This window comes from Diabrotica undecimpunctata, chromosome 5 (genome assembly GCF_040954645.1).
Source record: "Diabrotica undecimpunctata isolate CICGRU chromosome 5, icDiaUnde3, whole genome shotgun sequence".
Classification (NCBI taxonomy): Eukaryota; Metazoa; Arthropoda; class Insecta; order Coleoptera; family Chrysomelidae; genus Diabrotica; species Diabrotica undecimpunctata.
The window spans coordinates 66,229,995-66,244,517 of NC_092807.1; the positions used below are offsets into that span (position 1 = coordinate 66,229,995).

General features: G+C 31.6%; 2 protein-coding genes across 4 annotated transcripts in view; one reads left to right on the forward strand and one right to left on the reverse strand.

Moving 5' to 3' along the window:
* Positions 1-14,523, reverse strand: part of LOC140441359 (TBC1 domain family member 1-like) — a 515,776-nt gene that overhangs the window by 442,826 nt on the left and 58,427 nt on the right. The window lies entirely within an intron of this gene.
* Positions 1-14,523, forward strand: part of LOC140441360 (cilia- and flagella-associated protein 61-like) — a 185,617-nt gene that overhangs the window by 167,793 nt on the left and 3,301 nt on the right. For both annotated transcript variants that reach the window (XM_072532035.1, XM_072532036.1), the window contains 2 exons: positions 3,706-3,900; positions 13,407-13,475. In XM_072532035.1, coding sequence (XP_072388136.1) covers positions 3,706-3,900; positions 13,407-13,475 — 264 coding nt within the window. The remainder of the gene's footprint in view (positions 1-3,705; positions 3,901-13,406; positions 13,476-14,523) is intronic.

Here is a 14,523-nt window from a genome sequence, read left to right on the forward strand (position 1 = left end):
AGTCGGCGATTTTTATGTCTTTTGGGTGTGACGAAGCAGAGCAACCCAGGGGAACTTTCTATATTATGTAAGTTTATACAGGGGGCAATGTTCGTCTAACGGGATGGCTTGAAAATCCTGATGATTTTCATCAAGCAAATCGAGCTCTTGTTCGGATTCAGAATTTTCGAAATCGTTTTCAAAATATTGAATATCATTTGAATCTATATTAAAATTGTGGCTTCTATTAGTGGCAATTGTCATGGGCTGATGGTTTCTGGTTGTGGTAGTTTGAACTACCCCTTCTCCCTTAATTCGAGATTCGATTTGGGAATTTAAAATAAACTCTTGGGACGGATTTAAGTCTTGGGTGCCTAAGAAAACTATTAAATTATCTACTGCTTTGGTAAAGGTGGAGAGGTTGTCTCCAGAAGAGAATTCGGGCAGAGTTAAGCAAAGGCAGGCAATATCGCTATTGGTCATCGGCATTTTGGAACGTAATTTAGATGCAGGCTTGGATTTAGAGGTTTGTTGATTTCTTTTTATTTTCAAATTCAAATTATCGAATAGTAAACTTAAATTTTCAATACTATTTTGGGAAATATCATTCAATGTACTCATAAAATATATGCAAATATGTAAAACATAAATGCATATATATATATATATATATATATATATATATATATATATATATATATATATATATATATATATATATGTATATATATATATGTATATATATATACTGTACTGTTTTAAATATTTATTTATAGTATCAGCAATCGGTCAGGAAATAAAACTCTATTTGTTCAGTCTCAATATTTCGTCACGATTTTGTGACTTCTTCAGGAGAAAACTGTAAATTTATTAGAATAATTAATGATTATATGTAAACAAAGTGAATATTTTTTAATACTTACAACTATAAGAATAAAAATTTAAATTTTTTTTGGCATATCTAAATAAATGACATATTTGTTTGATTTTATTTAGGAGTTATATTATTCAAACTACCACAACCAGAAACCATCAGCCCATGACAATTGCCACTAATAGAAGCCACAATTTTAATATAGATTCAAATGATATTCAATATATTATTATTAACCGCAATATTTTATAGAGTGAATTCCCATTGTACAATTTTCAGTGAGTAGGTTAAAATAAACAATTAATATGACAGTATTATCCATATTATAAAGTAGAAAGATGGAATTAATAGTACAGAATTGAGAAAGAATCAGGAACACGATAAATTGATCTATAAAATGTAATTGATGGTATGTAGTCAGTTATTGCAATATTATTACAATTTTATTACATTCCTAAATATCAGTATTGCAATAAGTGACTACATACCATCAATTACATTTTATAGATCAATTTATCGTGTTCCTGATTCTTTCTCAATTCTGTACTATTAATTCCATCTTTCTACTTTATAATATGGATAATACTGTCATAGTAATTGTTTATTTTAACCTACTCACTGAAAATTGTACAATGGGAATTCACTCTATAAAATATTGCGGTTACCATAACTCCTAAATGAAATCAAACAAATATGTCATTTATTTAGATATGCCAAAAAAATTTAAATGTTTATTCTTATAGTTGTAAGTATTAAAAAATATTCACTTTGTTTACATATAATCATTAATTATTCTAATAAATTTACAGTTTTCTCCTGAAGAAGTCACAAAATCATGACGAAATATTGAGACTGAACAAATAGAGTTTTATTTCCTGATCGATTGCTGATACTATAAATCAATATATATATATATATATATATATATATATATATATATATATATATAAAAATTCATAGAACTAAAAATGTTTCAAATAATATAAATAAATTTAATGTAACTGTTCAAAAAATTCAATAAAAATAATAAATGCTCATAAACAGTGGTAAAGAAAGGAAAAACTTACGCAAGGATGATCGTGATTGATTTTCAATGCATTTTTCTCTTTTACCAGGTTCTTCAGGATTTCATCGAACTATTGTAGACCAGGAAACGACTAAGTTTCTGTGTGAAATATCCTGTGGTTCGCAGCTCCAGAAATGTTTCTTCTACGTTAAGTTCAAAAAAAAAACTTTATTTCGAAATAAAAAGTTACAATTTTGAAAATTCTACAAACTACTATATTTGATGATTTAAAATTGACTATTGAAACATAATAATTACAATAATAATAAAAATATTGATTTCTTCCTTTTTATGACTTCGGACATCGGAATCTGCTGAGTCTCAATAGTAGGGGAGCTTATGGCTACATTTCTATATATAGATATATATATATATATATATATATATATATATATATATATATATATATATATATATATATGGGTTGGAGTCAATAAAAGAGGCTATTGGTTAACTATTTATTATCTCGAGCTTTCAATTGTGTTTACAATTATTATCAAGAGCTGCTAAAAAAGACAAAATATCTTACAAAGTTGAACTAGAAAGAAAAAAATTTTTTGTTAACCCACCAAATAAAATTAGTTTGGTTAATAAAATTGCTGCAAATACATTTCAAAAAGAATTAATACTAAAATGCCCTTATCTAATAAATTCTTCCCTGAAATTTTAATAATTTTGAAAACATTTTCTTAACAAAAATAATTGAATATATAAATAGTTTAAAGTAGCGACCAATTACAAATAAACCTCATTGTCATAAATGCCAACTTAAAATTTTTACTTTTGACAATTATATTGCCAAAAATAAAATTTTGTTTAAAAATTCTTTTTTGTTTAGTAACAAAAAAGAAGAAGATTTATTCACCATTGATAGATGTCTGAAAAAATGTAACAGATATATGGAAAATTAAATAAAAATGTGATATTTTTCAAGTTTCATAGATAAATTATAAAGAAATAATATAATTATAAATTTTGTATTATCACTTTTGATAATACAAACCATTTCCAAAAAGTCCTTTTGAATTTATTACTTTCACTACATAAAATTTTAATGTTATCAAAATCCATAATATGGTCTTTATCGATTACATGCTCTGCCAAAGCACAAGATGGTTTTTTAATTCTGCAATCACTTTTGTGAGAAATAATGCGATTTGAAAGATTTCTTCCGGTCTCACGAACATAGTCAGCTTCACACTGAGTACAACTAATACTGTATATTACATTCGTTTTTTCAAATTTGTCTATAGAATATTTAGTTTTGGAATATAAAGATGAAATAGTTTTAATGTTCTTTGTTGCTATTTTTATATTGTCAATAACCTTTAGTGTTTGTATTAATTTAGATGTTAATGATGGTATAAAAGGTAGTGAATGATAATAGATGTTCTGATTGTTAGATACAATGTTTTGAGATTTAGCAAAAAATGGTGTTAAGTTATTTATATTAACAATATTAGAAAAAAGCATCCTATGTAGCATATGCTACATAGGATGCTTTTGATGATTTTGTCTTTTTTAGCAGCTCTTGATAATAATTGTAAACACAATTGAAAGCTCGAGATAATAAATAGTTAACCAATAGCCCCTTTTATTGACTCCAACCCATCCAAAACATTTATATATTTTTTCCAACCGAGTCACAAGTACTTCTTTTTTCTTACTCTTATATATATATATATATATATATATATATATATATATATTATGTTGTTGATAATTGGGGTATTACTATTTAGAAATGATATTTTTAAAATCATAATATGTATTTACTATTTTTTAGTCTATCGACACCTACAATCTTCACTGTCTTTGGGGAAAGCATGAACGGCTCTTAAATAATTTGCTTTTACGGTTTGAAATGGTTCTTATTACGGATCTGTTTGAATATTTTAGAGAACCTTGGGCATATGCCCTTTACCACGAAGATTTTCACAATCTTCTGGATGAACTAAATATGTTAATGACATCAAGCGTGGTAAGTAGTATTGTACAAATTAGAACATATTATTAGCATTTACTTACAGATAGGCATATGTAAATGTTAAAATGTTTACTAATGCCCTACACACATGTACACACATACATACATATACTCATACGTACATACATATAGTCACACATAAGCACACAATTAATACGTACTTCTCTTAATACGAATTCCCTTATTTTTCATTTGCACAATTTTACTAATTGTATAGAATATTAGGCATAGATGTAAATTACTGGAAGAAACCTGAAGAGAAGAAGGGTAACGCTAGGACAATAAACGACAGATCTCCCATATCTGATAATATAGATCCAAGAGAAAAATTGATGAAAATGGCGTCAAAAAACTAACAAAAAATATAACAAAAGACGGCGACAGTATAACGGAGTTGGCAATGAATACGGACATGAAACTGTTTTGTAAGAAAAGACGCAAAAACAAAACAAAATAAAGCAAAAAATAAAAATAAGAATAGGAACGTGGAATATCAAAACACTTCAAAGACCAGGCAAAATGGAAGAGTTGACAAAATAAATGATAAAATACAAGATGTGAATACTAGCGCTACAAGAAATAAGGTGGGCAGGAGAAGGGATGATTGCTAGAAGAAATTACACAATGTACTACGCAGGAGAAAGCAAACAGGGGCGCAATGGAACTGCCTTTCTAGTTAGTAATAGCGTAAGAGACAAGATTATTAACTTTAAAGCGGTTGATATGACATGAAATTGAAGATACTTAAGGATAAAAACGACAGAAAGAAAAGAAAGAGGTGAAATCGGTCGAAACTAAATACAGATAATGCAAACAGAAAACTATTTCTGCACTAAATTGGAAGAAAAACTACTAGTCCTAAAACCATCGAACATAGATAAAACATGGGAAGACATAAAAGATAGTATCTTAGCAACAGCAGAGGAGACGATAGGACTAATGGAAGACAATAAAAGAAAGGATTGGTATGATGAAGAATGCGAGCAAGCTAGTAAAGACAAGGACAAAGCAAGACACAGGTGGGTGGCCACAGGGAAACAAGAAGATCTCCTACACTATAAAGAGAAGAAGAAAGAGTCAGACAAATGCTGCAAAACAAAAAAGAAGAAATGGATCGAAGAATTACTGCAGAAACTCGAAGCCAATAGTAATGACAATGCAAGACTATACAAATACATAAAATCACAGAGAAAAAAGAGATACCGGCAAATATTGGAAGAATGGAATGGGAAACACACTATAGAGAACTGTTTAAAAAGAAAGACGATGCTGAAAACGCAGAAAATGAAGAACAAACAGAAAATAGGAATGGAGAACAATCAGAGCCTCCCTCATACAGCGAAATATTGGCGACCATAAACAGATTAAAGACAAGGAAAGCAGCAGGACCAGATGACATTATAAATGAGTTCTTCAAGAAAGGGGGAGAGGAACTAGCCCACAGAATCCATAACCTAATAGAACGAATATGGGAAGAAGAACGCATGCCAAACGACTGGAATTGTGGTCTGATAACACCAATCCCTAAAAAAGGCGACAAGACGAAATGCACTAACTACAGGGGAATCACGTTGTTAAATACAATGTACAAAATATTAACTAATTTGATCAGACAAAGAATAGAAAAAGAATCTAGAACAAAAATAGGTGAATACCAATATGGATTCAGAGAAGGTAAGTCAACAATAGATGCAATACACATTGTAACGCAAATCGTCGAAAAAAGTTACGAGCACGGAATAGATCTACATATACTGTTTATTGACTACAAGCAAGCTTTTGACAGTGTAATAAGGGAGGAGCTAATTAAGAATATGAATCAATTAGGCATCCAAGAAAAACTAATAAGTCTCACGAAAATGACGATGAAGGAATCCAAGGCACGAATCTTAACAAGGAAAGGCCCGTCAGATGAAGTACAAATGGAGGTAGGTGTCAGACAGGGAGACTCCCTGTCAACAACATTATTTAACATTGCCATAGAGGGGGCAGTAAGAGCAGCCAAAATTATGGGAACGATTATCGAATCTTCAGCCCAACTGATAGCGTATGCAGACGATATTGCACTGGTTACTAGAGATTTAAAAACCATGCAGAACATAATATTAATGCTAGATAAAGAAGCAAAGAAGAGAGGGCTAGTAATAAACCAAAGCAAAACGAAATACCTCAAGTGTTCAAGAGAGAATACGAACATAGAGAAAGAAATTAAGCTTGGTGCATATACATTTAAAAGAGTACACCGTTTCAAATACCTGGGAGTGATAGTGAATGACAGAAATGATAGAACGGATGAAATAAATGAACGCATCCTACTGGGTAATAAAACCTACTGGAACTACCAAAAATTTCTGAAAGAAAAGCACATTAGTAAGAAAACCAAATTAAAAATTTACAAGACTGCAATCAGGCCAGTGATCACCTATGGTGCAGAGACGATGTGCCTAACACAAAAAGATGAAATGAGGTTGGAAATTTAGAAGATTAACCAATGAAGAAATTAAAGAAGTCATCGAGGGTGAAGACATAATCAAGTTCGTGAAGACGCAAAGGCTCAGGTGGCTGGGACACACAGAAAGAGCTAACCCAGACTCTACGCTAAAGCGAATAACTGGATGGAGACCAACAACAAAGAGACCAAAGGGGAGACCCAAAACAAGATGGAGAGATCAAGTCTTAGGAGACATAAAGAAGCTGAGAATCTACAATTGGAAGGAGCGCTGTAAGGACCGGAAAGAATGGAGGAAAATTGTAGACAGGGCCAAGTCACACACGCTGCTATAATAATAAAAAAAAAAACAACAGCGGACTGATTCTCCGCAATAAATGAATCAGAGAGCCCAAAAGGGCAGCAAACACTCCGCCAGGAGTGAATAAGCCATGATGATGATGATAGGATATTAATTCAGGATTAGTTGTAACATTAAAGTTAAAAAAGGAGCTAATTTAGAATTTATAATTATTTGTTAAGTTTTTAGCTTTGTAATTGTATATCAATCGTGTAGTTGACTATATTTAATTTTTATTTAATAATTTTTGTATTATAAAAAATGTTTAGAGTTCAAGGGCCGAATAAAATTTAAATGTGTCATTTTATTACCAATGAAGTTTAAAGATTTATAACATTATAATCCACAAGGAAACTAAGTTCCTGTAGTTAGCTGTATACCATATATTAAAAAATTTTTAATAAAATCCTTTATAAAAAGGTATATAAAAACCCAGTCGGGCTATGTTAAATAGACAAAACGTTTTCGGAATAAATATTCCATCATCAGTGTCCTAAAAAAGTATTTAGCCACTTAAATAAAAAGACCATGAAATAATTTAAATTTTGACCAAGGTTAATGTAAAATGTGGTTAATACTTACAGGTTAATACATGAATGTAGCCACTAAATATGGGGGTAAAATCCTTTAAAAATTACTAATTGAAATTTAGTTTACATTATTTCTTGTATAAAATTAAGATGGTAAAGTTACCGTTGGATTGGTAACATGGCGACATATGACTCTACATTAAGTTGCAAGTCCTGGGACGGTATGTCTACGAGGACTTTATGAAAGCAACTGATTGAAATGACAATCTTGGCAGGTTATGACGGAAGTTGTAACAGAGCAGTCAGTGTAACTGTATGTGTCTATTTAAGACAGAAGCCAACGTTATTTAAAATTGTGAAAGTTAAAATAAAAATAAAAAAATTATAACAGTATCAACCATCAATGTTGTTGTTTTAAATTATGTATGTGAGATGAAATTCTGGTGAGAAAATTATGTGATTATAGTTAGGCAACCAACTATACAAGTGTCAAGTGGTGTGGTGAAAAAGATTCTAATATAAGGCCCTTTATATTTCAATAACATTTGGTACCTGGAAAATGGAAACTAGACACAGGTGGAAAGTTGGGTTCTTGAAAAAGTGTAGGAATTAATATATTTAATATGTGAGAATGTTATTGAGTGAATGAATTAAAACTACTGTAATATAATGTTCATGTAAAATTTGACTTATAATTCAATTATATAAAGCCCTGTATGTCAAAAAGCAACATTTGGTACCTGGTAAATGTAAAACTTCTTGAGTTACAAGTTCATGAATATAAATATCTGATTAAGTGTTAACAGACTGAGTGATGTAGTTATATTTTGTGTGTTGACAAATATATGAAATGGACAAAATTTGATGGTTGGAAGTGGTTTTGTAATATATTGATCGTAAAGTACTCAACTTATAACTTGAGAAAAGGCCCTATCTGTTATAAAGCAACACTAGGTACATAGGAAAAATAAAAGATTAAGTTATAAGTTGGTAAGTTGAATGAACTATTGGTCTATATTGACCATAATAGTAAAATGAAATTGTTGTAGGTGGCTCTGTTAAATTTGAGTAAAGAGGATGAAAATTAAGGTGTTTTTGAGAAAATTGTGATAAACGGAAAGACTACAGAAGGCTGAGGTTCCCAGAGAACCGAAGCCAAACCCTGAGGGAGTTGTGTAGAAGAGTAAAATAAGAATTTAATAATCTGGAAGGGGGGATGACGGATGATCTAATCTGAATTTGGAAGTGTCGAAAAAGAAGCATGAAAAATATTGGGTATAGTGGTTAAGACATGAAGTTTAGGTTGAGAAGAAAGGAGTAGAAAGAGTAGAAAGAGAGAAGAAAGGTTGAGAAGAAAGGTTTTTGGAGTGAACTAAGGAAGATGAGTATTAGGTGACCTAATAATGAATATAGATTTTTATTGTAGAAGTAAATTGAGGATGTGGGTTAATAGAATAGTTGACGATGGAGAGGGAGAAAATCTCGATTGAATGAAACATGACGATTAACGCAATTTGGGCTTTTTTGTTTTTCTTTAGGAATTTCAAGGTCTTCGTATAAATCTAATTTGAGGAAATTTTTTTGGGAGATATTGTGGATAAGTGGAACGTCTTCTGGGATATTGAGTTGTGTGGTTGTGTTCTTTAAGGTGTTAAAGTGAAAGTATTTTCTCTTTTTACGTGCTCTAGAGAGCGTGAAGAAAGAGATCTGCATGTTCTACCTATGTAGGTGGCATTGCAATCTGCACATTTAAGTCTATATACTCCACTCCGGTTCATATAATTGATAGGATCTTTGGAATTAGAAATATGTTGTCCCAAATTGTTGGGTACTTTGAAAGAAACATGGGTGTTTTCAACCGAACGTTGGATGAGATTTCGAATATCTCCAGAAAGACTTTCATGATAGAATGGGAGTGAAACATAGTTGGGCTTGGTGGTAAGGTCTCTGGGGAACGCAGTCTCCTGCAGGGTCTTAAGGCGTTTTTTGTGGATGAGTTTGTTGATGATGTTGTGATCATATCCATTGTTGACTGCTATTTGTCTGAGTATATTTAGTTCTTTTTTGTAGTTTAAATCTGACAGTGGAATGCTTTCTAGGCGATGGATGTAACTATGAAAAGCTGCGTATTTATGTGACATGGGATGGTTGGATGAAAATGGAATTACGTGGTCAGTCTGTGTGGTCACATAATTTTCTCACCACAATTTCATCTCACATACATAATTTAAAACAACAACATTGACGGTTGATACTGTTATAATTTTTTTTATTTTTATTTTAACTTTCACAATTTTAAATAACGTTGGCTTCTGTCTTAAATAGACACATACAGTTACACTGACTGCTCTGTTACAACTTCCGTCATAACCTGTCAAGATTGTCATTTCAATCAGTTGCTTTCATAAAGTCCTCGTAGACATACCGTCTCAGGACTTGCAACTTAATGTAGAGTCATATGTCGCCATGTTACCAATCCAACGGTAACTTTACCATCTTAATTTTATACAAGAAATAATGTAAACTAAATTTACCCCCATATTTAGTGGCTACATTCATGTATTAACCTGTAAGTATTAACCACATTTTACATTAACCTTGGTCAAAATTTAAATTATTTTATGTTCTTTTTAATTAAGTGGTTAAATACTTTTTTAGGACACTGATGATGAAATATTTATTTCGAAAACGTTTTGTCTATTTAACATAGCCCGACTGGGTTTTTATATACCTTTTTATAAAGGATTTTATTAAAAAAATTTTAATATATGGTATACAGCCAACTACAGGAACTTAGTTTCCTTGTGGATTTTAATTTGACGGTATGGTTAACTTAGCTCCTCAGTACATGCGCTTAGCCACTAAAAGATGCACGTTGAAGCTGGATATTTGGTTCATCTCCCAATGTATAAATAACCAGGTCTTCCCTACTTTTTGTAAGATAAAAACTCCAGGAAATGTTCCAGTCAACTTAAAGAACACCTTCCAACGGAAAATTTTGAAAAAGGAGATTTGTAACCATTATGGAAAGCTAAACTACATAGATTGTAAACTTAAGGTAACATATGACTCTTTACTTGATTTTATAGGCTTTGACAACTTAAATAATTTTTTGAATGATGTTCAGGACAGATTGGACAATGTAACTTTTACCAAATTCAATAAACTTAAATCAGAATTAAACAATCTTATCAAAAATAAACCTAATGCATCAAATAGTAACAGTAACACCAACAGTAAATTCTCTAATTTTTCTTTTCACCCAAGATTAAAAAATCTCTCTTCAGTTACCTTCGACAATAATGAACTTCATCTTCTAAACCTAGGTCTCAAATACTCCATCCCTCGTAAGGTTTCAGAAAAAGACCTTCAGAGTCTCTCCATTGAGCTAGATATTATTATCCAAAACCTCTCAGTCCCGTTCAAAAATCAAAAAACTTCAATCAGAAACTCTTGCTTCAATACTATCAACAAATTTAAAAACAAAAATTATTCTTCTAATTCTTCAACAGTACTTAATACCAACACACCCTCATCTTTCAACTTTTCTTCCAACGTACAAAATTTTCATTCAACACCCAATTTTCATAAGCTGTCTCAAAACAAACGCAATGAACACCTTAAGACCCTCCAATCCATCAAGAAGAAAATCAAATCCAACAACTTAATCATCAGCAAAGCTGACAAAGGTAACTGTCTAGTGATTCTAGATCAAACATCATATAATAATAAAGTTTCAACTTTCCTTAATAATAATAACTTCACTTTACTTGCAACAGATCCCTCTAAAAAGTTCATAAACAAATTAAAAGATAACATTAAACATTTTACAGACTTGTTATCTGAACATTTTGCACCATATTATAAAATCCCAAGTAACCCTTTGACACCCAGACTGTATGGTTTACCTAAGATACACAAGGAGGGCATTCCCATTCGTCCAGTTGTTAGTTTCATAAACACTCCAGTTTCCATCCTATCAAAATTTATATTGAATCTAATTAACAATATGACGAACTTCACCCCTCGATTCCCAGTCAAAAATACTAGTCATCTAGTCAATAATTTACAACACATTAATCTTCACCCCAACATCACTATGCTTTTATTTGATGTTAGCAATCTATTCACCTCTATCCCCAAACTAGAAACAATTAATCTGGTTCACTCTCTTCTAAGAGCCAACTCCATTACCTCATCTACCACTAACTACATTATCCAACTATTACAACTTTGTTTAGATCAAGATTTCTTTGTTTTTAACAACAAATATTATAGACAACCTAATGGCTTAGCCATGGGCAGCTGTCTTTCCCCTCTATTAGCTGATGTATTTATGGATCATTTAGAATCCACACAGATCATGAAAAACCCTGAAATACTACACTGGTTTCGCTATGTTGACGACTGTTTAGTCTTCATTTTTCAGGTAATTCCAATTCAGCTGAACTTTTACTTTTCAAAATCAACCAAATTCACCTCAATATCAAGTTCACCATGGAACTAGAATCTTCCATGTCAATTAATTTTCTTGATCTCACCATTACCAGATTAAATGACCACTTCGACTTCAGTATCTATAGGAAACCTACACAGACTGACCACGTAATTCCATTTTCATCTAACCATCCCATGTCACATAAATACGCAGCTTTTCATAGTTACATCCATCGCCTAGAAAGCATTCCACTGTCAGATTTAAACTACAAAAAAGAACTAAATATACTCAGACAAATAGCAGTCAACAATGGATATGACAACAACATCATCAACAAACTCATCCACAAAAAACGCCTTAAGACCCTGCAGGAGACTGCGTTCCCCAGAGACCTTACCACCAAGCCCAACTATGTTTCACTCCCATTCTATCATGAAAGTCTTTCTGGAGATATTCGAAATCTCATCCAACGTTCGGTTGAAAACACCCATGTTTCTTTCAAAGTACCCAACAATTTGAGACAACACATTTCTAATTCCAAAGATCCTATCAATTATATGAACCGGACTGGAGTATATAGACTTCAGATTGCAATGCCACCTACATAGATAGAACATGCATTATGGTCAATATAGACCAATAGTTCATTCAACTTACCAACTTAATCTTTTATTTTTCCTATGTACCTAGTGTTGCTTTATAACAGATAGGGCCTTTTCTCAAGTTATAAGTTGTACACAAAATATAACTACATCACTCAGTCTGTTAACACTTAATCAGATATTTATATTCATGAACTTGTAACTCAAGAAGTTTTATATTTACCAGGTACCAAATGTTGCTTTTTGACATACAGGGCCTTATATAATTGAGTTATAAGTCAAATTTTACATGAACTTTATATTACAAAAGTTTTAATTCATTCACTCAATAAAATTCTCACATATTAAATTTATTAATTCCTACACTTTTTCAAGAACCCAACTTTCCACCTGTGTCTAGTTTCCATTTTCCAGGTACCAAATATTATTGAAACATAAAGGGCCTTATATTAAAATCTTTTTCACCACACCACTTGACACTTGTATAGTTGGTTGCCTAACTATAATCACATAATTTTCTCACCACAATTTCATCTCACATACATAATTTAGAACAACAACATTGATGGTTGATACTGTTATAATTTTTTTATTTTTATTTTAACTTTCACAATTTTAAATAACGTTGGCTTCTGTCTTAAATAGACACATACAGTTACACTGACTGCTCTGTTACAACTTCCGTCATAACCTGTCAAGATTGTCATTTCAATCAGTTGCTTTCATAAAGTCCTCGTAGACATACCGTCTCAGGACTTGCAACTTAATGTAGAGTCATATGTCGCCATGTTACCAATCCAACGGTAACTTTACAATCTTAATTTTATACAAGAAATAATGTAAACTAAATTTCAATTAGTAATTTTTAAAGGGTTTTTACCCCCATATTTAGTGGCTACATTCATGTATTAACCTGTAAGTATTAACCACATTTTACATTAACCTTGGTCAAAATTTAAATTATTTCATGTTCTTTTTAATTAAGTTGTTAAATACTTTTTTAGGACACTGATGATGGAATATTTATTCCGAAAACGTTTTGTCTATTTAACATAGCCCGACTGGGTTTTTATATACCTTTTTATAAAGGATTTTATTAAAAAAATTTTATAACATTATATTATAAGCTTTACTTTTACAGAGTACAAATGGTCGAGGATCCCTAATAAATGATCTCATTAATCTTTACAAACAAAACAAATGGGATAAGGTAAGTTCCTTTATCATACATATTAAACCAAATTTAGGTTTTACACACATCATGATCAAAATTCTCTCATTTTTGTTCATATACGTCCCAATATTCTTATTTTTAATTTTAGATTATTTTTCATTTTAGATTAGGCGTCATTTCTTCACAAATTAGTTTTCCTTTAAGTATTTGCTTTTTTAGCTTTCCACAAAATTGTACCTCGTTTTAGTACAAGATAATAAGATACCTACTCCGCCTCTGGCAAGTTCTGGTTAAATTGAGTAGCTCAGTAACCACCAATGCCGGCCCCAAGACCAGATACAAGAGAAGGGTTTCGCAACAGGATAGTAACCTATCCCCAGAAAAAAAAACACTACTACGAAACCCGCAACATATTGGCAACGGAACATGGATTTCTCTTTTTAGACTTACAACGTTAGAACTTTGAATAGTGCCGGAGTCTTGAGCGCCATGCTCAGTGAATTGAAGGGATACAAGTTTGATTTGGCAGCAATTCAGGAAACAAGATGGCTAGGAAAGGGTATCTGGGGCACAAATTCCACACCATCTTGTCAAGTGGTTTATATACAGGAAATACAGAATTTGGGGTAACATTTATAGTCGATAATAAAAAGACTCACTTCTTTAACTTATCCATAATAAACGTTCACTGCACAACGAACGAACAAGATGAGGACACCAAAGTAAATTTTTACCAATTACAATAGCAAACCTATGACCCAACACCAAAAAAGACATTAAAATAATTATAGATAACACAATCGCAAAGTTAGGAACTGAAAAAGAATAGATCAGAAAAATTGTAAAAATAGTAAAAAGATGATCATCAGTTCTACCATATTTCTTCACAAAACATACACAAATGCACCTGGATATCCCCTGGAGAAGATGTGGCGAACCAAATAGACCACGTCTTAATAAAAAAGCGATCAGCAACAAGCATTCTGGACGTAAAAAGTAGACGAGATGCATGCTGCGGATCAGACCACCTACTAGTTCAGGTACACTTCAGATGTAGGATCAGCCTACAGGCAAAAGAGAATCA